At 33.0% G+C, this 24260-nt stretch overlaps 1 protein-coding gene across 3 annotated transcripts in view; it reads right to left on the bottom strand.

Moving 5' to 3' along the window:
- The window catches only part of Lmbrd2 (LMBR1 domain containing 2), a 52281-nt gene that overhangs the window by 12415 nt on the left and 15606 nt on the right, over positions 1-24260 (bottom strand). For all 3 annotated transcript variants that reach the window (XM_013358784.4, XM_078017438.1, XM_078017441.1), the window contains exons 4-14: positions 23320-23415; positions 18798-18965; positions 17441-17651; positions 10793-10867; positions 9348-9461; positions 8708-8891; positions 7191-7372; positions 6521-6654; positions 4526-4631; positions 3794-3891; positions 459-562 (exon numbers count right to left, since the gene is read on the bottom strand). In XM_013358784.4, coding sequence (XP_013214238.1) covers positions 459-562; positions 3794-3891; positions 4526-4631; positions 6521-6654; positions 7191-7372; positions 8708-8891; positions 9348-9461; positions 10793-10867; positions 17441-17651; positions 18798-18965; positions 23320-23415 — 1472 coding nt within the window. The remainder of the gene's footprint in view (positions 1-458; positions 563-3793; positions 3892-4525; positions 4632-6520; positions 6655-7190; positions 7373-8707; positions 8892-9347; positions 9462-10792; positions 10868-17440; positions 17652-18797; positions 18966-23319; positions 23416-24260) is intronic.

Raw genomic sequence — 24260 nt, forward strand, 5'->3', positions numbered from 1 at the left:
GTGAAAACAACTAAAAGACAATACAAGTGTGTTATGAAATTGTAGACATACTTTAGAATGCAGAACTTATTAAACAATTATATTTCCTAAGAAAGCTGTGTGTGTAGATTTTTAGCTAAAAAATTTGTAAACTTCTAATTGCTGAAAAGAGATTTCAAATTATTTATAAATTATACAAACATTAATTTTGTACTTTGAATCTTAGTACTTAGCATTTTCCCTTCATTTACCTTATTTATTCATTTTCACATTTGAATCAAATGGGGTATAATTTCTCATTTTTCCAAGTGAACAGGTTGCAGAATCACATTGGTTATACAGACACGTATATACATACAGCAATACTAGTGTCTATTTTATTCTGCTGCCCTTCCTGTCTCCCCTTCCCCATCCCTCCCCTCCCATCACTTCTCTCTACCCAATCTAATGTGACACATTTCTTTTTTTTAAAATCTTACCTCGTCTGATTAATTCTTTTCCTTCATCAACTAAATCGGATGTCATATCATTATCACCCATGAACTGCTGGAAACCAAGCAGATTCAAACAACGGGTTCCCAAACTAATAAAAGTAGATTTTCAAAAAGACAAGCATTATTTTACATTGTAAATATTTAGGTAAACTTTTCATTAGCACTGTCACCCTCAAAGAAGCTTATGCTTCATTTTTAGTTATCATGACAAGTACGTAGTATTACATCCGTCATTCATCAAGAAGCTCTTGTTTCACTTTCTGAAACTTACGTCCAGTACTTCACTCACTAGGGGTTATTATACCCAGATTTCTTATGGAAGCAAACTATGTTAGGCCCTCAGCATATCTTCAGAAAACAACTATACCAGGATGCTAAATAATGACTATCATATAAGAACAACTTATTACTTTCAAATAACAGTTTTACAACTGAAATGCACACATAAAACGTGCATTTTCAAATGCAGAATATTCTGGTTTAGAAAGTCTTAAATATGCAAATTGATTTTAATGTTCTATTTTTCTTCCTGAGAACTAGTCAGTTATATTTAAATTTTTAAAGTTATATATTGTAAAGTAATCTATGCCTTATCTGTGGGCTTTTACCTCAGATTTTATTTGCTATTTACTTTAAATCTGATGTGGTGCAGCACAGAAGTACTAGTACTCTGAAAGCATGGTACACAAGGCAGGCAGGAATAGATGGAAAGGCAGAATTAATATTGTTACTATTATGCATGAGACAATTTACAGATGCTTTTATTTAATTCTTACTATAACCCTAAGAAATAAATATTACTTTTCTGATAAGGAAACAGGCCCATGGAGTTAAATTGTTTGCTAAAAATCTCTTAATAAATGCAGAGCTGGGACTTCAATCCAAGACAAAAATTTTTAAAAGTGCTTGTTTTATTACATTTAGTTCTCAGACTTGTTTACTGATGTTTTTTTTTTAAAATATATATTTTTTTAGTTGTAGATAGACATACAGTATCTTTATTTATTTTTGAGGATCAAACCCAGTGCCTCATACATGTGAGGCAAGCACGTTATCACTGAGCTACAGCCCCAGTCCCTGATATGCTTTTAATTGCAGAAACCTGAATTCCAGAGGCAAAGGGGGAAGAAAGAGGCAAGGATGAAAATTAAGTGTATGAAGAAGGAAAAACAGGTAGTTGAAGTGAAGATCTACCATCTACATTAAATGTGTAAATATCTGGCTAATTCAGAATACATATGCATGTTTCAATATAAAGAATATTTTATACAAATTACCATTGAGTGAAACTGGGCTTTCAGGTAGATAATTATGTTAATTCTGTGACTTTAAATACTTCTTAACCTCTTCATATCTTAAGGGGGAATGAGAAGCATGAAACTAGTTTCTGGAAAGGTCTTTGTCTAAAGTGCCAGGAAACAACCTAACTCTGTCTGGGCAAATAAATCTGAACATTATCTGTGGGTCTGGTTTTTCTGCTTCTAGTATAAGAATTAAACTGTGACCGCACTACAAATGAAAATGGACCTATAAAGTCAAGTTACATATAAGTGTCAGTAAGATATCATTTCATACATTTCTATAACACAATATTATTTTATGAGATAATTTAAAAATTGAGGAATATGACATATTTTTAAATTTTTTTTTAGTTCTAAATGGGTACAATACTTTTATTTTATTTATTTATTTTTATGTGGTGCTGGGATCAAACCCAATGCTGCACATGGTAGGCAAGAGCTCTCTAGCACTGATCTACAACTCCAGCTCCTGATCTCTTACTTCAATATAAAAGGACATTCAATGTTCATCCCAACTCCAGAAAAACACTTTTAATAATTTTTTTTAAATTTTTAGACATAATGATTTCTTTTAAGATTTTATAGTAGACAGAGTACTATTCTACTCCTTATTCCTTGATCCATATAATCATCTCATCTCAAAATACTAATACTTCTACTGACATGAAAATACATCACTTATGTATCACAAGTACTTAATGTTCCACTGATAGTTTTATAAGTTTTTAAAATGAATAAGCATATCATCAAAACTTAGTTTTAGACATACAAAGTATGATTAGTCTCTTCTTTTAATAATTCATTTTTGCATTATAAATTTGTTTTTGTCCTTTCTACCTTAAAGGAAAAACTCAAAATATCATATTTGCTATCAGTTGTTATTAAAAACATAATTTAAACTATAGTCTTTGTGGGGCATGGTGGCACACACCTGTAATCTTGGCAACTCGGGAGGCTAAAGCAGAAGGATTCCAAGTCCGAGGCAAACCTCAACAACTTAGTGAAGCCCTAAGCAACTTAGTGAGACCATGTCACATAAAAATTAAAAAAATTTAAAAAAATGGATGTGGCTTAGTGATAAAGAGCTCCTGGGTTCAATCCCCAGTACTGCAAAAATAAATAAGCTTTAATTTTTTAGCTATTTTACTTATGAGAAGATAAAATATAAATACCTTTTAAAATTCAACAAAGAATTTATTTAAAAAAATATCCATTTATTCTTTACCTATTAGTAAATATTATTTACAATAACTATGTAGTGATATTGGAAAATTTAAATGAAAAACAGGTAGACAAATGTTGTTTTCATTAGAGAATCAAACTGATTAACATTAAAAAGACATTTTTGCTAAAGTGATATTTTGGGTGTGTTGTGGAACACTTACACAGAGAGGGCAGATAGAATACATACAATATAGGGTACAGATACCTGACACATGAAAGTAGATAAGATAGGGTGTGAGAAGTCACACACAACTGTCCATTAACTCCTTTTGAATTCCAGCCAAGATTCCACCTTTCTCTCTAATCTCACAAAAGAAAACTAAGGGAGAATTTCTTCTCTAACCCTATGTTTTTTTCCTGACTAAAATTGTTCCTCACCCGACCTTTTGCACTGACCATGACCTGAGGAATCTAGAAATCCAGCAATAATTATCTGGAAAGCCCTAAATTATGTTATTGAAAAGAAGCTGGACAAGCTGAAGGGTTTTGTAAGCTATACTGGCTGTCGGTGTCAAAGATCAGGATTTAGAAGTTAATACTCGGTAATTAACCCTACCATTGTGTAGCCTGAATAACTGTAGTAAAATAAATCTCCCTCCCTTTTCTTTAAAATATCCTCAGAGGGAGAACCAGACCTGATCACTCAAGCAGTCCCTTCAAACTATCCCAGCTCCTCCCAAACCAAAATAAAGCAAACAACTAAAACCCAACCAATAAATGTTTTTTAAAGTTTTAAAAAGAAAAAATACCCCAATACAACTATGAGTATGAGAAAAGTAATGTTAAGCTTCTTACCTAAAATAAGTAGCAATGCAGAGAATTACCACTAACATAGGATAATATATATAGAATCCATCTGCAATAAAGGATAAAACTTTCATGGAACCCATAATCTGAAGAGCAAGAAAAAAAGTAAGTTAAATCAGCATAGTTCTATATTTTTCATTCCTTCTTATCTTTAGAAAATTTACCTACAACCATAGTCATATTAATAAACTGAATTTATCAAAAAATAAAAGCAATACACTAAGTGGTCAAATTTTTAAAAAATTTGTTTTTTTAATCCAAATTTTCTCTTAAGTTTTTAATAGTCTTATTAAGGTTAATATTTTATAGGTCAGGTCTTTGGATACCCTTCTGATAGACAACTTATGTACAAAAAACATTTTTTATGATGAGAAGCAAAATCACTTTTATCCAGTCAGCATTAGTAATCATATATACATTGTTAAGAAAAAGTTTAATTTTTTTTCCCAATGGTACTAGGGATTAATCCAGGAGTGGGGAGTATACTTTGAGACAGGGTCTCACTAAGTTGCCCAGGCTAGCCTTGAACTTGAGTTCCTCCTACCTCTTCTCCCAAGTAATTGGGATTACAAATGTCTATTACCACACTCAGCAGGAGAAATTTTCAGTCACAAAAATGAGTTTAAAAGTGCTATAGTACATTTTTGCCAGCATTAAAAGAAAGTTTACAATAATGACTTCTCATAGAGATAATGAATTCTGTTTTCTGGCCATACTTACAGATGTATAAGCAGTTGGTTGAGTATTCTTGTGAGAGATGGATGAATCCATATGGGTCAGACCCAAGAAATTAAGACATAAAGGAGGAGTCAAGCGGCAAAATAACCTGCAGTAAATATTTTTTAAAACCAGAAAATATAAAAAATAGTGCAGCAAAAGATATTTTATATTACATTGAATGTACTAAAAACATTTCAAATCATTATAGCTACAGTATTCATTTATTTGCACCATATACATTTTGAATTTTTAACATGAACATCCCTTAGTCACTTGGGAGACATTCTGAAAATCCTATTAATCATATCCCCCTTAAAACCATCAAAATCTACATGGTAAAACTATAGCCTCAGGCTCCTTGTCACAGTGGTACCCCATAACTTGTGAAGTTCCTTTGTATGCACCTCTTTTAACTCTACTATCTGTGCAATGTATCTCACAGCATGGCAATGACAGTAACGTTCTCAAGGGGTATAGTACTCTGTACATAAAAGATCTAAAGTTGCATCAAAATGTTCATTCCGACAGGTATAGTGAGTATAAAGGGTTGTTCAGTTTTAAAAAGTACCCTACAAAACTTCATATGTAGAGAATTGAGTGTGGGAAGAAAGAAGAAACAAGAATATAGAGAGGTATTATGAGGAAGCTCTTTTGTGGTGAGATAACAGTTCTGGATCTTGATTGTGATGGTACCTGTAGGAATTTACACAGAAAAATGAAGCACTGAAAATGGTGAGAACTAAATATTGTCTACAGAGTAGTTAACAGTAATGATCCAATTTTTTTGGTTTTGTTATTATACAATAGCTATATAACATTTCATTATCAGGAGAAGTTTAGTATACATAGGACTCTGTGTAGTACATTAGCAACTTTCTTCAAGTTCATAATTATTTGTCAAATAAAAATAAAAGTCTTCTTTTGTTTTGTTTTGTGGTGCAGGAAATTGAACCCAAAGCCTTGTGCATGCAAGGCAAGCACTTTACCACTGAGCTATATCCCCAGCCCCAAGAGTCTTAAAGATACTTCAAGTATCAATTCCAGTGAACATCTTTGAGCCCCACCCTTAGAAATGCCTCAAATGACTGATTTGACAATACATGATAGATTGTGCAACCCAGCCCAACCTAGAGCCATTTCTCTAAACTCTAAATTCCTCAGGAAAAATTATTCCTGTTGGTTTTCTTTATATTCTTCAATTCAGTTTAGGCCACTGATTCTGTGAATATTCTCTAAGTATGAATTAATATTTATAAATTTTCAATTGTTTCTATTACTTATTTATCTACATACTGAATCTCTAATTGGTAAATTCAAGCTCACTATGTTTTACTTCTCCTTTGTAATCTAGGATATGTAACATTGTGGTTTAAATATGAGATGCTCCTTGAAAAGCTCATGTTGCAAAGCTCTAGAAATGAAATGATTAGATGATGAGAGCTGAAACCTAATAAATGGATTAATCCATTTAATGGATTAATAATATAAATGAATTATTGGGTGGTAACTGTGAACAGTGGGGTGTGTCTGGAGGAAGTAAGTCACTGGGGACTTGCCCTTGAGGATTATACTTTGTCCTTGGTTCTTTCTTTCTCTCTCTTTCTCTATTTCCCAGCTTCCATGAACAGAATAGTTTTCCTCCTCCATGACCTCACAGCATGATGTTCTGCCTCACTTCGGGCCCACAGAATTGGAGTCTGCTGACCATGAACAGAGATGACTGAAACTATGAACCCAAAATAAACTTTTCCTTTCTCTAAGTTGTTCTTGTCACAAATCTTGATCACAGCAATGACAAGCTGACTAACACACTTAGTTTAACCTTAAACCTCAAGAGGATTTATCTGTGAATCAACAAACATTATTCAATACTTAAGCCTTATCAATCATATTATAGAAATATATGCAAATCCATAAAAAAACAATAAAAGAGAGGTCCATTATAATGCATGCAATGGACATATTTCTCTTATTTCTAAACTCAATGCAACTTACATGCCACTGAAAAGAAGACTGTACGCATCAGTCTGGTGATGTGAAGCCAAGTAATAATAGTTAAATACACGAATCCTAAATACAGTAGAATAAACACAGATACTTAGGAAGAAGATAGACAGAAAGCAAGCAATCTGAAAAAAAAAAAAACAGAACAGTTTAAGACTAACGGACTTTATTATTTTATATACTATAATAAGCATTACCCTTCATTTCCTAATACTTATTGATGTCCTAAAATTAAAATACAATAAAGTAGTTTTTAAAAATCACCTAAGAAAATGAAATTATATAAAAACAATCTACATTTCAACCAGTTCAACATCCTAGACCCATAAATTTCAAATCTACCTCCTGAAGTGAGCCTGTTTTCCCATTCCCTTGGCAACTCTTCACATGAAGATTATAAGTTATGTAGCTTCATTGGCATAAAGTGGATCAAAGTATTCTCATAAAACAATTTTTCACTAGCTCTCCTCAAATACAGCTCTTAGTGTTTTATACTCTGGGCAAATTGAAGAAGTTCATTTTTGGAAGTATGACTAATAACATTGTGGGAAACTTCACTGGTTTTATTATTACTGGAAGAAACGTATGAGAAAAGATACAATAGTTAAGGACTATGCTATGAACAGACATGTATTTTATGACAGATATGAAATAAACTGACCTCAATATAAATATAATTGTAAGTTCTTTCTGCCAGCTGTATGAAGACTGCAAAGAGGGATAAGACAGGAGTTGTGCTAAAGAACGTGCACTCTGACCACACAACAATCACAGAGAAGATAGACAAAACCACAGCAAGTATCCTGTAAAACCATGGTCGCAAAAGACATTCCCAGTACCATTCTGGAAAATTAAAGAAAAAATACAATTAGGAAAACTAGAGGAGTAAAAGGGCATTGACAATATTTCAAAATCTCTCACAACAAGATAATTATAAAAAGAAAAATAGCAATTTTACAGTGGATGGATCTTGCAGACATACCCTGACCAAATGATCACCAGTAAGGGGACAAAGTGACATGATGCTTCTTGCTATGATGCACTAAGAAGAACATGTTATCTTTGACATGGTATTTCTGCTCAAAATGCATAACCTACATCTAATCATGAGACATATCAAACTCAAATTCAGGGACATTGAATAAACAGCTGGCCTGTACTTTCCACAAACACCTCAGTTATAAAACACAAAGACTAAAAACATTAAAGATTAAAGGAGACTTTATGGTAGGATACATGCTCCTACTAATTTTTTCCAATACTCTGGAGGGCACTGAAAAAAAAAAATAGGGGCTAGAGTTGTGGCTCAATGGTACAGCACTTGCCTGACATGTGTGAGGCACTGGGTTCGATTCTCAGCACCACATATAAATAAATGAATAAAATAAAGGTCTAAACTAAAAAAAAAGAAATATTTAAAAAAGAAAACAGATTTTGAAAACTTTAATTATAAAATTTATTTTTATTAAAAATCTTTCTTCTTGGGCATTTCTAATTTTTCTCTAGTCTTCATAAATAAGACTAGAATGTAGGAAGCTGGGGATGTGGCTCAAGCAGTAGCGTGCTCGCCTGGCATGCATGTGGCCCAGATTTGATCCTCAGTACCACATACAAAGATGTTGTGCCCACCGAAAACTAAAAGATAAATATTAAAAAATTCTCTCTCACTCTCTCTTTAAAAAAAAAAAAAAAGACTAGAATGTAAATAAGCAGAGGATTTCTTAGGGGATATTTTAGTAGTATGTCAATATGACTCAAGCTGGTGATTCACAGTTGCTTATAATTAGTTTAAATATATATCATATATAATATGCTTGAGATATTATATATATTTTTGTAATACATTTTAGAATTTAATCATTTTTGAAGTAACACTGGAAACTAATGGATATGATAAAACTTTTTTTAGTAGTTTTTAGTTGTCAATGGACTTTATTTATTATATTCAGTGCTGAGAATCAAACCCAGTGCCTCACACATGCTAGGCAAGTGCTCTATCACTGAGCTACAACCCCAGCTCAGATGATATATTTTTACAAGTAAAATAGTTACCCCATATTACCACATGGTATAAACTAAATAATACAAGTAAAATTCAGCTTTGCACTGAGAAAATATGCACTTTTTCCTGTAGAAAAAAATACTACTAAACTTTGAAATTTATATGAAATTCCATACCAACTGTAGGATTATAAAAATACTGGATAAATCGATTTTCAGGCTCTGGTGATTGAAAGGTGTGAACAAACTGATGAGTTGCACTAGTTTCATTTTTCGCTACATCTTCTAGATAAAATGCCTGTTCCAAGAGTATCTGCCATTGTACTTGAGTTCGACGGTGCCTCTGAACTGAATAAATCACCTAAAAAAGATAAGGGGGTGAATGTGTCTGAGAGAATAGTGTGTCAACCTAATGATCACCAATAAGGGGACAAAGTGACATGGTGCTTCTTGCTATGACGCTAAAAATGCTAGTGAGCATTTTTAATTTTTATTTATTTTATTTTATTTTAGTCACAACATGAACATACTAGTGGTATTTACTGTGTAGGGTCAAGAATTTTTTTTTTTTATGATATGATAGTTTCATAGACTGTAACAGTTCTAATCCTTATTCCTCAATTGCCTAGGGTACCACTGTCTGGAAGCACAAAGTTAACACATTTCAAAGAACAAAGATATGCATAGTATGGGAAGAAATTTTAGATATGAATTCAATCAAAATTTATTTTTTGTGTGCAATAATTATAAATCTAGTTGATTTATAATTGCAAATCTAACTGAAAGAGAAAGAGCTATAATTAATTATTTAAGTTACCTGTTTATGTAATTTTACCAGACTCTTTTCACTTGGATAGGTATTACGCTTTTCATCAAAATCTTCATAATCATCCATGTTCCTACCCATTTTTTCCTGATACTCTGTAGGACACTAAAAAGAAAACAGATTTTTAAAATATTAATTATAAAAGATGAAAATTTATTTTCATTAAAAAATCTTTCATTCTTGGGCATTTTTAATTTTCTTGAAAACATTTTCTTCCTTTATTGGCATCTCTGAATAGATTTTCACTTGCTCACCTTTTTTAAAAAATGTTTTAAAAAATGTGTTCAGCTTCTTCTCACCTCTATTAACATTAATCTTTATCTCAGATATACTAGCTGGGGAATGGTCGAGACAATGGTAGAGGTAAACTTACCTTAATTGTAGGTAAGTTTACCTACATGAAGCAAATAGTATTTGAAAGGTGTATGCTAAATAAGCATCTGAAAAAAATGTCAATTATTTTTCTAGCTAAATCATGAAAAACATTACAAGAAATCCAAGGTGCTGAAGTTTTGAAAGGCATAATATAGAGAAACACATGTATGATCTGGGGTATCTGCTATACTACTGGTCACTTATTACCTATATGAATTTGGGCAAGTTAGTTAACCTCTCTAAATAGGTCTCCAAAACTTACAATTACGAGAAAAATGGTCAGAAAATTTATTCCTGTGACTAAAATAGTCAAAGTAACACTAGCTAACAATCAGTACAATAGGAAAAGACATATTTCAGTGGTTCTCAGGCTGCATAAAAGACAACTGGGGAACCACAAAGAACTGTGTTTGGAAGTATATGAATACCTGTAACTCAATACCACTGCATCAAAACCTTAATTATATGGTTTCGTATTAAATACTTATTATATACTTCATAATGTCAGTTATTTTGTGATTGATTATATTGTAAAATGACATTTAGAAAGCTAGTTCCAAGAAATTACAGAGGTTAGTTTATTTTCTTTTTTTTTAATGTTTATTTTTTAGTTGTAGTTGGACACAATACACTTATTTTATTTATTTTTATGTGGTGCTGAGGATCAATTCCAGGGCCTTGCACATGCTAGGCGAGCGCTCTACTGCTGCGCCACAACCCCAGCCCCAGTTTATTTTCTTTTAAAAGAAATGTCTTCAGTGCTTATATACAATGGCATCTTAAAGGTTTATCTCCAATACTGTGTCATAGCAATTATTTTACATAACTCAATATTAACTCTATCTTCATGTTTTAGTAGAAAATATTGTCACTAATTAACATTAAACTTATAATAACAAGAGGAAAAAGTCTATGTACAAATTACTACTGGTTTATGGTTAACATTTCCATGAAAATGCACTGGGAAGACCTGAACCACAGATATTTTTATACTTTTATGATGCTTTTGTTGTTATTACATATTAATTTATATATTATGTAATTATATATTTAAAAATTACCTTTTTAAGTATTGTATCAACACATTTTCTCAATGGGTGGTTATACTTGATGCTTTCATTCACTTTACGAACCTCCTATAACAAGAACAAGAGGAATAAGAATATTTCCATTTCTAGAGGTGAGACATTTCAAGCTTACTAAAACTTTACAAGTTTAATTTTAACTCAAATTACTTAGCATTACACAGTTTTTTGTTTTGTTTTGTTTTGTTTACTGAATAAGAGTTCTTTAACTCTTAATACATGCAAAAGTATAAGGCAACTGAATTGTATCTATTCACTCACTTTTTATTACTTTCTAGATTTATTTCCTTATTATTTGCTTACTTATATACAAAGATGATTAAACATTATTTAAAATGTTCACAAAGGATCTGATAAACTGATCCTAAGAACAGGACTGTATTACTCCACCATACTCATCAAGATGAATCATTTCATTTATCTAAAATACAGTGAAGAAACCAAAGGAAAAGACTACACATGTCACAAAGCACCTGATGTTTCCAATAGGAGAATACTCTAGAGCAGCCACAATTGATTGATTCATCTCATACTTGTTTATTAAGATCACCCCATGTCAGCACTGTGGTGGCTAATAAGGTGACCATAATACATACAGAATAGCAAGGTTGGAAGACATTGCATTGTCAATCTTTGACTCAAATTATAATGTAGTAGTAAGATAACTAAATAGGTAATTTAATAAAAGGCATAAAAAGAGTTAGGAAGAGGATTTTTTTTTTTTTTTAACCGTACTGGGAATTGAACTCCCAGGGTTGGTCTGCTACTGAGCTACATCCCTAGGCCTTTTATTTTTTAATTTTAAGACAAGGTCTTGCTAAGTTGTCCAGGCTGGCTTGAACTTGCTAGCCTTCTGACTCAGTTTCCTGAGTCACTAGGATTTTAGGCATATGTCACTGTGTCCAGGCAGATACACAAAAAATGAGAATACAGAAGAAATACAATTGATCCATAAATGTCTAAAAAGATATTCAAGCTTACTAAAAACAATTATGAACTAGTAGTTCCTAAGAAATATTCAATAATATTCATGAAATAAAAACAAGAGTTGGAACCACTATTTCAGGCAGAAGAAACTCCATATCACAATCTGGGAGTTAAGAGGGAACTGAGCAGGATGTTAAAAAGAATATTGGTGGCTAGGATTGTGGCTCAGTGGTAAAGTGCTTGTCTCACATGTGTGAGGCACTGGGTTCAATTCTCAGTACAGCATATAAATAAACGAATAAAATAAAGGTCCATCAACAACTAAAAAAAATATTTAAAAAAAAGAACATTGGGACTATAAAGGCAGAGAAGGGCTTCAAGAGATAGAGAACTAGAGGCAGAAAAAGTTATGAAAAAATATTTAATTTATATGACAAAGAATCACCATCCTTAATATATGAATAGCTCTTACTACTAAATAGAAAAAATAAGAATACAGAAGAAAAACAATTGGTTTATAATTGCAATTATAATGTTCAAGCTTACTATAAACAAATAATAATTTTTAAAACAGAGCTTTCCTGCAGAGTTAAAAAACTTGACATTATGTAGTGACATAAGAGTGTAAGGAAACAGGCCCTCCATATGCAGTAAAAAGTGATATAATCTATTTGGAGGGTTACCTGGCACTGTCCGTCAAAATTTAGTATATGCATACTCTAGGAATAATCTATACAAACAGACACTGCTCCTGTCAAGGAACTTAGCTTAATGAAGAAAACAGACATTAGTCAAGTAGAAATGATGTGGAAACTGCTGTAAAACAAAAAAAGTAAAATCCTCGGAGGGGGTATAATCTCTTGTAGGAGGCTTTCTGATACACTGATAAGTTAAAGTGAAATACAGGCTCAGGTTGTAGCTCAGAGGTAGAACTCTTGGCTAGCACAGGCCATGGGTTTGACCCACAGCACCACAAATAAAATAAATAAACTAAAATAAAGTTGCATATGATTTCAATGTGGCTACTGAGGCCTAACTAGACAGCCGTACTTCATTTAAAATTAGATAAAACAAAATAAGTAGAAGTTAGTCAATTAAAAGGAGGGGCAAGAATATTCCAAATAGAAGAACAAGGACAGCAAATACGAAGTTCTCCAGGTAGAAGTGAACAAATTATTTTAGACAGGAAAAAATAAACAAACAAACAAACAAACAAACAAAAAACCAGCATGACTACAGAGAAAAGAAGAGTAAAGTCCTGACTAGCACTTCACTAGGCCGAAGAAGAAAATCAAAGTGCTCCTAAAAGGCATTAATAACGATTTATTTTGAGGTAAATGTGTGAGGCCCAAATGCAAGAGTGACAAGAACAAACCTGAGTTTTTAAAATGTCCCCTTGAAACATTATTACATTTTAATTGTCTATTATTAAACTGCCTTAAAGTTTGTAATTGAGCACAATTTTATCCTACTTTGAAAAATGAACTACACAATCTGACTGTATATTCTATATAAAATATTTTACCTTTAAATTCCAAAGAGATACATATTTTAAATATACCAAAGTAGTTTTGATAAAACTGCATTTGGGGATTATGTGGATATCTAAGAATCTTTTCCCTGCTTGGAAAGTATAATTGATTGGTTCCTTATTACTTTCTTTTTTTGGAGGGGGGTGGTACTGGGGATTGAACTCAGAGGTGCTTGACCACTGAACCACATCCCTAGCCTTATTTTGTATTTTATTTAGAGATAGGGTCTCACTCAGTTGCTTAGAGCCTTGCTTTTGCTGAGGCTGGCTCTGAACTGGAGGTCCTCCTGCCTCAGCCTCCTGAACTGCTAGGATTATAGGCACGTGTCACCATGTCCAGCTTCCTTATTATTTTCAAAATACATTCTGGACTTTTCCATTTGGCATTCAAGGCCCAACTATGACTTTATCTTTTGAAGATAAACTCTATGTTCACTTTGATTTGGTCTAAAACATTCAGATATTTAACTGAAATGCTTTTAGCTATCAAAATTCTATTCATCCTTAAAGACCCAGGTCACACCAGGTCATACTATATCTCCTCTGATTACTATTTAGATATGAAATCTCTCCATATTAGAGCATTTTCTTTGTATCATTCACATCACATTTATCATACATTATATGGGAGGATACAGTTTTCCACTCGAGACAGTTAATATTCTAACGGTCAGTTCTACATAGCACTTCTTATGGCAGAAAGACAATAAGTACTTGTATTTGGGCAAATGAAATCACATTCAAACCATTTTTTTTTTTAATGAGTAAGGAGAAGACTTCTGCTATCTATGTGAAACAGCTGCTATTATAATCCATTAAGAAAAGAGGTGTTTCTTATTTGAAAAATGTGATAACATTCATCATAGACTTGAGGAAATATATTCGAATATTTAGATATTTATTCCCACTTTTTGAATCAACGTTTGCTACAGTTCTTACATTTTATAGAGAATAAATGTGAAAAGTCAACATAAAATTTTCCACAGTACACTTTCATTTGTTCATTTATTCATTCACTTAAAAAATGGTTGCTAGGGTCTAAGAGTCTGGGAATAGAAAAAGCACTAGGGATTGAATTGTATCTTCTAACAATTCATATGTTAAAGCCCTAATCCCCAGTACCTCAATATGTGGTCTTATTAGAAATAGGGTTGTTGCAGATAAAATTAGCTAAATTAAGACAAGGCCATACTGGAGTATAGTGGACCCTAATCCCACATAACTGGTATCAATAAAAAGGGGAACTTGAACACAGAGACACACAAGGAGAACACCATGTAAAGATGAAGGCAGAGATCTAAAATCCAAGGAATACCAAAGACTAAAAGCAGGTGTGATGCAGATTTTCCTGACAGCCTTCAGAAAAAACCAAACTTGCCAATGTGTCGATCTTGACTTTTACCCTCTAGAACTGTGAGACAATAAATTTCTGTCATTTAAGCTACCTAGTTTGTAGTACTTTTGTTATTGCAGTCCTAGGATGCTAATACAGAAGGCTTCCCCGAAGAATTCTCATTTATGTTAAGACTTGAAAATGAAGCAAGAAATTAGTTGAAGAAGGTCAAGAATATTTCAAGAGTGTGGGAAAAGCATGCTTAAAGACAGAAAAGAGAGGTAATAAATGTAATGATTAAGAGATAGGGGTCATCCGATCAGATCAAATCCAGTCCACTATTTGTTCTTATACTGGAAGACATGAATGCTCATTCATTTATGTATTGTCTATGGTTGCTTTCATGCTACAAAAACAGTAGTTAAAACAGGAGACCATATGGCACACACTGCCTAAAATATTTACCATCCGGCCTTTACAGAAAAAAGTGTGCTAGTCTTTATTATAGCACAAGCTAAAGTTAGAATTTCTGGTTCTACCACTTACTAGCTGTGTGATATATAGGAAAGTTATTTAACCTCTCTGTGCATCATTTTCATAAAATGGGAATTAAAAATAAACTCTGTTACAGTTATTGTTTTAATTAAATACAGTTCACCCTTGAAACTGCTCAGATCCACTTGTATGCAGATTTTTTATTTTTGGAGGTTTGTAACAATTAAAAAAAAACCCAGAGGGCTGGGATTGTGGCTCAGCGATAGAATGCTCGCTTAGCACGGGCAGGACCCGGGTTTGATTCTCAGCACCACATAAAAATAAATAAATAAATAGATAAATAAAAAAAATAAAGCCCTCTCCTTAAAAAAATAAATAAAAACCCACAGATGAACCACAAAGCCTAGAAATATTGTAAAAAGTATTTTTTAAAGTTATTTCTGTTATGAATGCATTAAAGGTACATAGGATAGTCATTATCATTATCATTTACTACCATAAAATATATACAAATTTATTCTAAAAAGTCAAAATTCATCCAAATGTACACACACTTACAGACCATACATAGCACCATTTGTAGTCATGAAAAACGTTAAAAATGTAAAGATACAGTATTAAGTCATAATTGCTTAAAATTAACTGTAGTATATATGACTGTAATACATTTCATAACCACCTCTTGTTGCTGTTGAGGTGAGCTTAAGTGTTGTGAATATCCACTTAAAACCCTGTAGCCCTGTTCAGTTCCTCTTCTCAGTAAATTGTATATCTCAGTAAAAAATAGTCTTTCATTGGTTCTAATGTATATTTCACCATATATGATACACATACAAATTTGTGTTAATCAATTACTTATGTGATTAGTAAGACTTTAGGTCAACAACAGGCTACTAGTAATTAAGGCTTTTTTTTTTTTTTTTTTTAGTAGCAGGGATTGAACCAAGAGGTACTTAAATCACCGAGCCACATCCATAGCCTTTTTAATATTTTATTTAGAGACAGTGTCTCACTAAATTGCTTAGGGCCTCCCTAAGTTACCAAGGCTGTCTTTGAACTTGCGATCCTCCTGCCTTAGCCTCCCCAGCCACTGGGATTACAGGTGTGTACCACATGCATAGCAGTAGTTAAGTTTTTGAGGAGTCAAAAGTTATGTGGATTTTTTATTACATGGGATCAATGCCCTTAACCTCTGCCATTGTTCAGGGTTAATTGTATATTAATGTATGTCAAGTATTTAGAAAGACTTAGGCAAACAGTAAGTCTAAAACTGTTTTCTTGAGGTTGTATTGATGTGCAGTTTTACTGGTGGTATATTCATATATGAACAGAGGAAAGTATGTCTGATTCACTCTACTGTCTTTCCTGCTTGTTATTATTATTATTAAGTTTAAGGAACCAAAGATGAGTGTTACATAAATATTAAGTCTAAAGAATTGTTTACTGTTTCATTATTAGCAAGTAACCAAAGTGACCAGAGTAAGGAAGATGGGGGATTGGGATAAGGCTGGAGAGCTAAACATGGGCCAAATTAATTTTTTGTAGGCCATATTAGAACTTTAGGAGTTAATGCTAACTCCTTTTATGAATGAAAGGCTTTCTACATGAGGTTTTAAATTGGCAACTAACATCACCAAAGTGGCATGTTTTCTTCTGGGAGAAAAAAATGTCTACAATACCTCTTTTAAATTCATGAGCAAGTTATTATTTAACACAGCAAATTTTTATAATTTGTTATATATTTTTGTGTACATTCCTAAAAGTAATGACTTTCAAATTATACTTTGAATAAGGTGAAGTTGGTTCAAGTAATTTGCATTTTACAAGTGAATACAATGAATTGCCTAATTAAGATTACAGATAGGAACAAAACTTGCTGAAACAAACTTTCATGCAAATTATTCTCAGTTTCCCACATGGTAGGATTGCCTTTGGTTAAACTTTCAGGAACTAATATCCTCTGATCACTATTTTCATTTCCACTATTTTAGAGTAACCATATAACTTATTCTCTAATCTGGGAAATTTCTGAGCATAAAAGAAGGCACTATTGAAAGTACCCCAATATAACAGGCATAGCCTTATACTACTGAACATAATTTCCCAGACATTTGTCAGAAGAAGATGACACCTCAAAAGATTGCTTGCTTTATCATGTGTAAGGTCCTAGGTTTGATCTCTTGCACTAAATGAAATAAGAAGTTATTCTGATAGAGACATCATCAAATTTGCATTTTGAAGCCCATTCATGTGCTACCAACAACCAAAAATTTGGTGACAAAAAGGAGTTACATAATACTTGTGAAAAGTTGCTTTTGTAAGATTTAAAAATGCTTACCTCCATAACATCTTCCAAATTCTCTTCTGCATCTGCTTTCTCTGTCATCAGTTTGGCTGCCTTGAAATAAGTTTTCATAAGTAGATACCCCCTTTTAGCTCCATTCCAATATGAACGAGGAATTTCCACCAAGCCATACCCCAACAACAACACAAGAAGAAATAGACCCCATGTATTGGCAGCAGCTATTCCAATTGTCTGAAGTTGGTTCCTGAGAAAGAGAATAATAAAGCTATAATACATACATCTTCCTACAAAAATGCAAAGTAACACTAACTAGTATTAAATGCTTTTTCAGAAAACTGTCCTAAAAGATGGAAAATTTATTTATATATATTTATAAATATATATTATATATTTATTTATATATATATATTTTCAAATCCTGTTATTTTTTTCAGTCACAGCAAATAAATCTATTTTAATGGAAAGATAAAACAACTATAAAAATGGACTTTAACATAAGAAACAATGTTTCAATTATAATCAAAATTAGAACCCATGATAATTCATGGCAAAAAAAATATGTACATTTTTCACAAACAAACATACTTTTCACCAGGTACTTTCTTATTTAATATTACCCAAGAGAAGCCTGAAAAAATTTCAAATTAACTTGTGTCAAAGCCAATCTACACAAATCCCAGGAACGTAACAGTGACACTTATCACTACTACTCTATTCCTAAATTTTCAGACCTGGCTTTTTGCATACATTACCCATCATAAAAACAAAATAGATTTCAATTTTATTGAAATATCTAAATCTAAAATAACTTTAAGGACAAATATGCTCTTAAACTACAATTAAAACAAAAGATACAAATATTTACAAGTTCTGGTGAGGAAAAAAACCAGCTATTTGTTCATTTATAAAATTTGAAGTCCTATCTAAAAATAATGTTATTAGGTGGGCACAGTGATTCATGCTGTAGTCCCAGAGACTTGGGAGGCTGAAACAAATGGATCACAAGTTCAAGGCTAGCTCAGAAAATTAGTGAAGCCCTAAGCAACTTAGTAAGACCCTGTCTCAAAATGAAAACTAAAATGTTCTGGGGATATAATTCAGTGTTAAAGCACCCCTGGATTCAATCCACAGTACCAAAAAATAAAAACAATGTTATTACTTTTAATATATAGCTGTTAGTCAAAGCATTAATCTACCACTTACTGGTTACATTTAAAGATGCTATTCCACATTTTCTTTCTTAGTAATAGAGATTATTCAAATATTCTTTTGGGGGAATTAATAAAAAAATTTGTAATATTTCTTTAGAAATGACCTGTATATATGAGATAAAAATTGATTTTTAAAAGTGCAAACATTCACAGAACATTAAGAATACTACTTTTCTTACCATTCTAAATGTAAACGTGGGTTTACAGCTACATAAATTAAAAATGCTCCAAAAATCAGCAAATAGGTGCCATAATAGATTGCATTCTCAATCAGTGCAGTTTTTATTTTTCCAGTGATAGAAAACCCTCCAGATCTTGCATATGACTGCATGAAAGGTAAGAGAATCCTAGATGGAGGGAAAAATATAATAAAAAACAAAACAATTATATATCTATATAATTTCAAAACACAAGAAATACATAAATCTCAAATTTAATATGCAATTCTCAGTAATAAATACAGTTATGAGTAGTTACATGTTAATACTGAATAAACATTATTAGATGACTGTTTATTTTTGTAATATTAAACTTGACAGAAAGCAAATGCCCTAAGGCAAGAAAGAGTACTTCCTAAGGAGAAAAAGAGGCCACAATGACCAGCAAAAAGTACAAAAGTGTTAAATGACTTCAGATGAGTCTAAAAACAGACCTTTAAAGCCTTTATGCAGAGTTTGGACTATACCCAAAGAATGAGAAACGTTTTCTTTAATAGTAAGAAAGGTATGATCAAATTTAAATTTTCTATGACTTCACCCAGGACAATGGATGGAGAGGAAACAAAACCAGAACTGGGTGTGACAAGGGTAGAAGTAATAAGAAGCAGAAGAGGAAAAGACTGGTTGTCAAGCTACTGATTCTAAAGTACCTAGAAGATATCCAAGGGAGACTTCAAGAGGAGGAAGTAGTTGGCTATCCAACTTTAGAGTTCAGAAGAGAGTACTTAGAAATGTCAACTTTTAAGAAAGAAGTAAAGAAAAAAGGGAAGAAATCAGAGGAGACTGAGATAGAACAATAGAGGGTCAAGGAAAAAATTCAAGGAGCAAGTTAAACAAAAACCAGAGAAGGAAGTATTTGAAAGTGGAAACATAAAACAATAGAATAAAATGCTGCCAAGAGGTCGAGTAAACTGATGACCTCTATGTGTGAGTGGAGGCTTGGGTGTAAAAAAATGGGTACACGGGTTGAGAAATAAGTAAATAATGAATAAATAGAGATGTCAAATGATAGTTCATTTAAGAAGTTTGGCTAAGTAAGATAAATCGTGGTATGTACATAAAATGAAATATTTTATAGAAATGAAAAAGAACAGAACACTAATACATACAACGTAATGTTGATGAATCTTCCAAATATGTAAGCAAAAAAGAAATGCAAAAATATCCATACCATACAACTAGTGTTTATAAGGTTCACAAACAGGCAAAGCTAATCTATGATGATGCAAGACAGAATAATGGTTATGGGGCTGGGGTTGTGGCTCGGTGGCAGGGCACTTGCCTAGCAGGTGTGAGGCACTGGGTTTGATTCTCAGCACTACATATAAATCAATAAATGAATAAATAAATAAATATATTTTTTTAAAAGAATCATGGTGACCTCTGTGGTTAGTGGATGACTGGAGTAACATGAGAGAGGCATCTTGGGGCATTGTTTATGTCCTGAATCACCATTATCTGAGTGTTGGTGTATAGATGCATTCATTTTGAAAAAAAAAGTCAAACTAAACAGAATATGCATTTTTTTTCAGTATAAAAAGTCTCCAAAAATTTTAGTCATGATAAGATCAACAAGGTGGAGACTGGAAAGGGATTTGAGGTTAAAGAATTTTTGCTTATTGTGCCAAAACTGGAAATTATAAATAGGTAACAAGAGGTGAATGGGGTGAGTCCACAATTTAACGAGAGGGGTTAGCTTAACAAGAATGACTCTTCTGTCCTTGGAAGAAAGTTAGTGAGAAGCTAAAAGAACTGCCATCTGATGACTTCTATTTTCACTGTGAGGTTGACAGAAAGTAAAGTCCTATGCTAAGAGTAAGTGTGACTTTTAGGGAATGAGTAGAAGACGGCAACTAAGAGGACAGAAGTTTGGAGTGACTGGAAATATTTTTTTTGATTTTTTTTTTATTATTAGTTGTTCAAAACATTACAAAGCTCTTGACATATCATATTTCATACATTTGATTCAAACAGATTATGAACTCCCATTTTTACCCTGTATACATATTGCAGATTCACATCGGTTCCACATCCACTTTTTTACATACTGCCATACTAGTGTCTGTTGTATTCTGCTGTCCTTCCTATCCTCTACTATCCGCCCTCCCCTCCCCTCCCCTCTTCTCCCATCTTCTCTCTCTACCCCATCTACTGTAATTCATGTCTCTCCCTTGTTTTTTTCCCCTTTCTCCTCACTTCCTCTTATATATAATTTTGTATAACAATGAGGGTCTCCTTCCTTTACCATGCAATTTCCCTTCTCTCTCTCTTTCCCTCCCCCCTCTCGACCCTGTTTAATGGTGATCTTCTTCTCATGCTCTTCCTCCCTAGTCTGTTCTTAGTTGCTCTCCTTATATCAAAGAAGACATTTGGCATTTATTTTTTAGGGATTGGCTAGCTTCACTTAGCATAATCTGCTCTAGAGCCATCCATTTCCTTGCAAATTCCTTGATTTTGTCATGTTTTAGTGCAGAGTAATACTCCATTGTGTATAAATGCCACATTTTTTTTTATCCATTCATCTATTGAAGGACATCTAGGTTGGTTCCACAGTCTAGCTATTGTGAATTGTGCTGCTATGAACATCGATGTAGCAGTATCCCTAAAGTATGCTCTTTTAAGGTCTTCAGGGAATAGTCCGAGAAGGGCAATAGCTGGGTCAAATGGTGGTTCCATTCCCAGCTTTCCCAGGAATCTCCATACTGCTTTCCAAATTGGCCGCACCAATTTGCAGTCCCACCAGCAATGTACAAGTGTATCCTTTTCCCCACATCCTAGCCAGCACTTGTTGTTGTTTGACTTCATAATGGCTCCCAATCTTACTGGAGTGAGATGTATCTTAGGGTGGTTTTGATTTGCATTTCTCTGACTGCTAGAGATGGTGAGCATTTTTTCATGTACTTGTTGATTGATTGTATGTCCTCCTCTGAGAAGTGTCTGTTCAGGTCCTTGGCCCATTTGTTCATTGGGTTGTTATCTTATTGTTTAATTTTTTGAGTTCTTTGTATACTCTGGATATTAGGGCTCTATCTGAAGTGTGAAGAGTTCTTGTAGAAATAGATAAAGCAATCATGAAATTCATATGGAAAAATAAAAGACCCAGAGTAGCAAAAGCAACTCTAAGCAGGAAGTGTGAATCAAGCAGTATAGGGATACCAGATTTCAAACTATACTACTGAGCAACAGTAACAAAAACAGCATGGTACTGGTACCAAAACAGGCGGGTGGACCAATGGTACAGAATAGAGGACACAGAGACTAATCCACAAAGTTACAACTATCTTATATTTGATAAAGGGGCTAAAAGCATGCAATGGAGGAAGGATAGCATCTTCAACAAATGGTGCTGGGAAAACTAGAAATCCATATGCAACAAAATGAAACTGAATCCCCTTCTCTCGCCATGCACAAAAGTTAACTCAAAATGGATCAAGGAGCTTGATATCAAATCAGAGACTCTGCATCTGATAGAAGAAAAAGTTGGCTCCGATCTACATATTGTGGGGTCGGGCTCCAAATTCCTTAATAGGACACCCATAGCACAAGAGTTAATAACAAGAATCAACAAATGGGACTTACTTAAACTAAAAAGTTTTTTCTTAGCAAGAGAAACAATAAGAGAGGTAAATAGGGAGCCTACATCCTGGGAACAAATATTTACTCCTCACACTTCAGATAGAGCCCTAATATCCAGAGTATACAAAGAACTCAAAAAATTAAACAATAAGGAAATATTTGATGTACAGAATAGGCAAACAGATTAATGAAGCAAAGAAGGAAATTCTGGCAACACTGAGGGCCCAGCTGGTTAACAAGCATGAATTTATTAAGGCACTACTTTATTCTGCTATGCAATTTGTCTTTTGTAATGTTCACCACCTCCCATTTGAGTTTGGTTGCCTCCAGAATATCTTGAGATGTTCAGTAGGGAGTGAGTTTGAGATTAGTACATAGCAGAAGGACAAAGCTATAATGGGGAGAAAGCAAGATTCTGGATACATGAAACCATGGCTACAATTCAAAGCCATGAAGGAAGAGTCAGATAAGATGACCAAACATAAAATTTTAGGGAAGACTAATATGAAGGAAATTCCCCTGAAGAAAATTCAGAGGGTTGGGATAAAGAGACAGAAAGTCAGAGAATAATGGTGACCTTAGCAAGAGTAGTTTCATGTAATAATGGGTTAGAAGAAGACTAGATTGAGGGTCACAAGAGAAGGCAATAACTGCAGGGAAACAGTGACCAGGAAAACTTTTTTCTATTCTCTATATTTTTGGTCTGTTTCCCTTTTCTTCTTTTTTGTTTCATTTTTTTTTTAAGATAAAAAAGACATGAGCTGGCAGAAAGAAGATACAGAGTTAAGAGAAACAATATGTAACCTATGAATAAATTGCAAAATATGAGGGTTCACTGATAAATTATCATATATTTTGGTTTACTTTGGCCAAATTTTTAAAAATTTTGTCCATTACTGTTACTTACCATGTTAAAAATTGTGATGTCCAATATACTACCCTCCAGAAAATTGGCATGATTCCATCAGGAATGTAACTCCATGGCTTAAAACATGGATGTTGGCTGTTTAATAACAATTTAAAGCCAATTAATCACAAACAATTTTAAGTTAAATGAATTATATAAATGATTTTTGTGTGGTAAAGTTCATTTACATCAGGTTAATAATTACTGACTTCACAAAATTTCAGGAAAAAACTTAAAATTCAAAGCTGACTGTCAAACAGAAAAAATGTACATGATACAAAACAATTTTTTCTAAAAAGGAATGATTATGGTTTTCAACTTGCATTGTATTTTTTTAATATCTTTATTTTTTATTTGTTTTATTTTTATGTGGTGCTAGGAATCAAACCCAGGGCCTCACACGTGCAATGCAAGCGCTCTACCACTGAGCTACAACCCCAGCCCCACTGCAGTGTATTTTTAATCATTGGGTAAAAAGACTCATCCCAGTTGTAGGGTTGGTTATGTTTTGTTTTGCTATTACTATCCAGCAGAAGGGGTCGGGCAAGAGAAGTCATTAGGTGATTAATTCCTGGAAATTGGAATGTAAATTATATTAGTCACACCGGCATAGCTCCTGTGGACATGCACACAAGCATCTGCTTGAATTTTCTGATGATGAGTCTCTGACCATAGATTCTTCCACTTAATAATCTTCCTAGAGTGTGAGAATATCCTTTAGTCTAAAGACTTTTAATGCAATAATTGCTTCTGGTCTATATCTAGTTTTTCATGGTTTATCAAAGAGAAAAAGCATATACACTTTAAATTTACTTTTATTCAAGTTAGAATATTTTATAAAAGCTGCAAAAATAACCACACAAATACTAAAACATTGGTAAAAGTCTTATATCAACATAGACTTATTTTTTTACTTGGAAATATAATATGAATTCAATATA

This window comes from Ictidomys tridecemlineatus, chromosome 1 (genome assembly GCF_052094955.1).
Source record: "Ictidomys tridecemlineatus isolate mIctTri1 chromosome 1, mIctTri1.hap1, whole genome shotgun sequence".
Lineage (NCBI taxonomy): Eukaryota > Metazoa > Chordata > Mammalia > Rodentia > Sciuridae > Ictidomys > Ictidomys tridecemlineatus.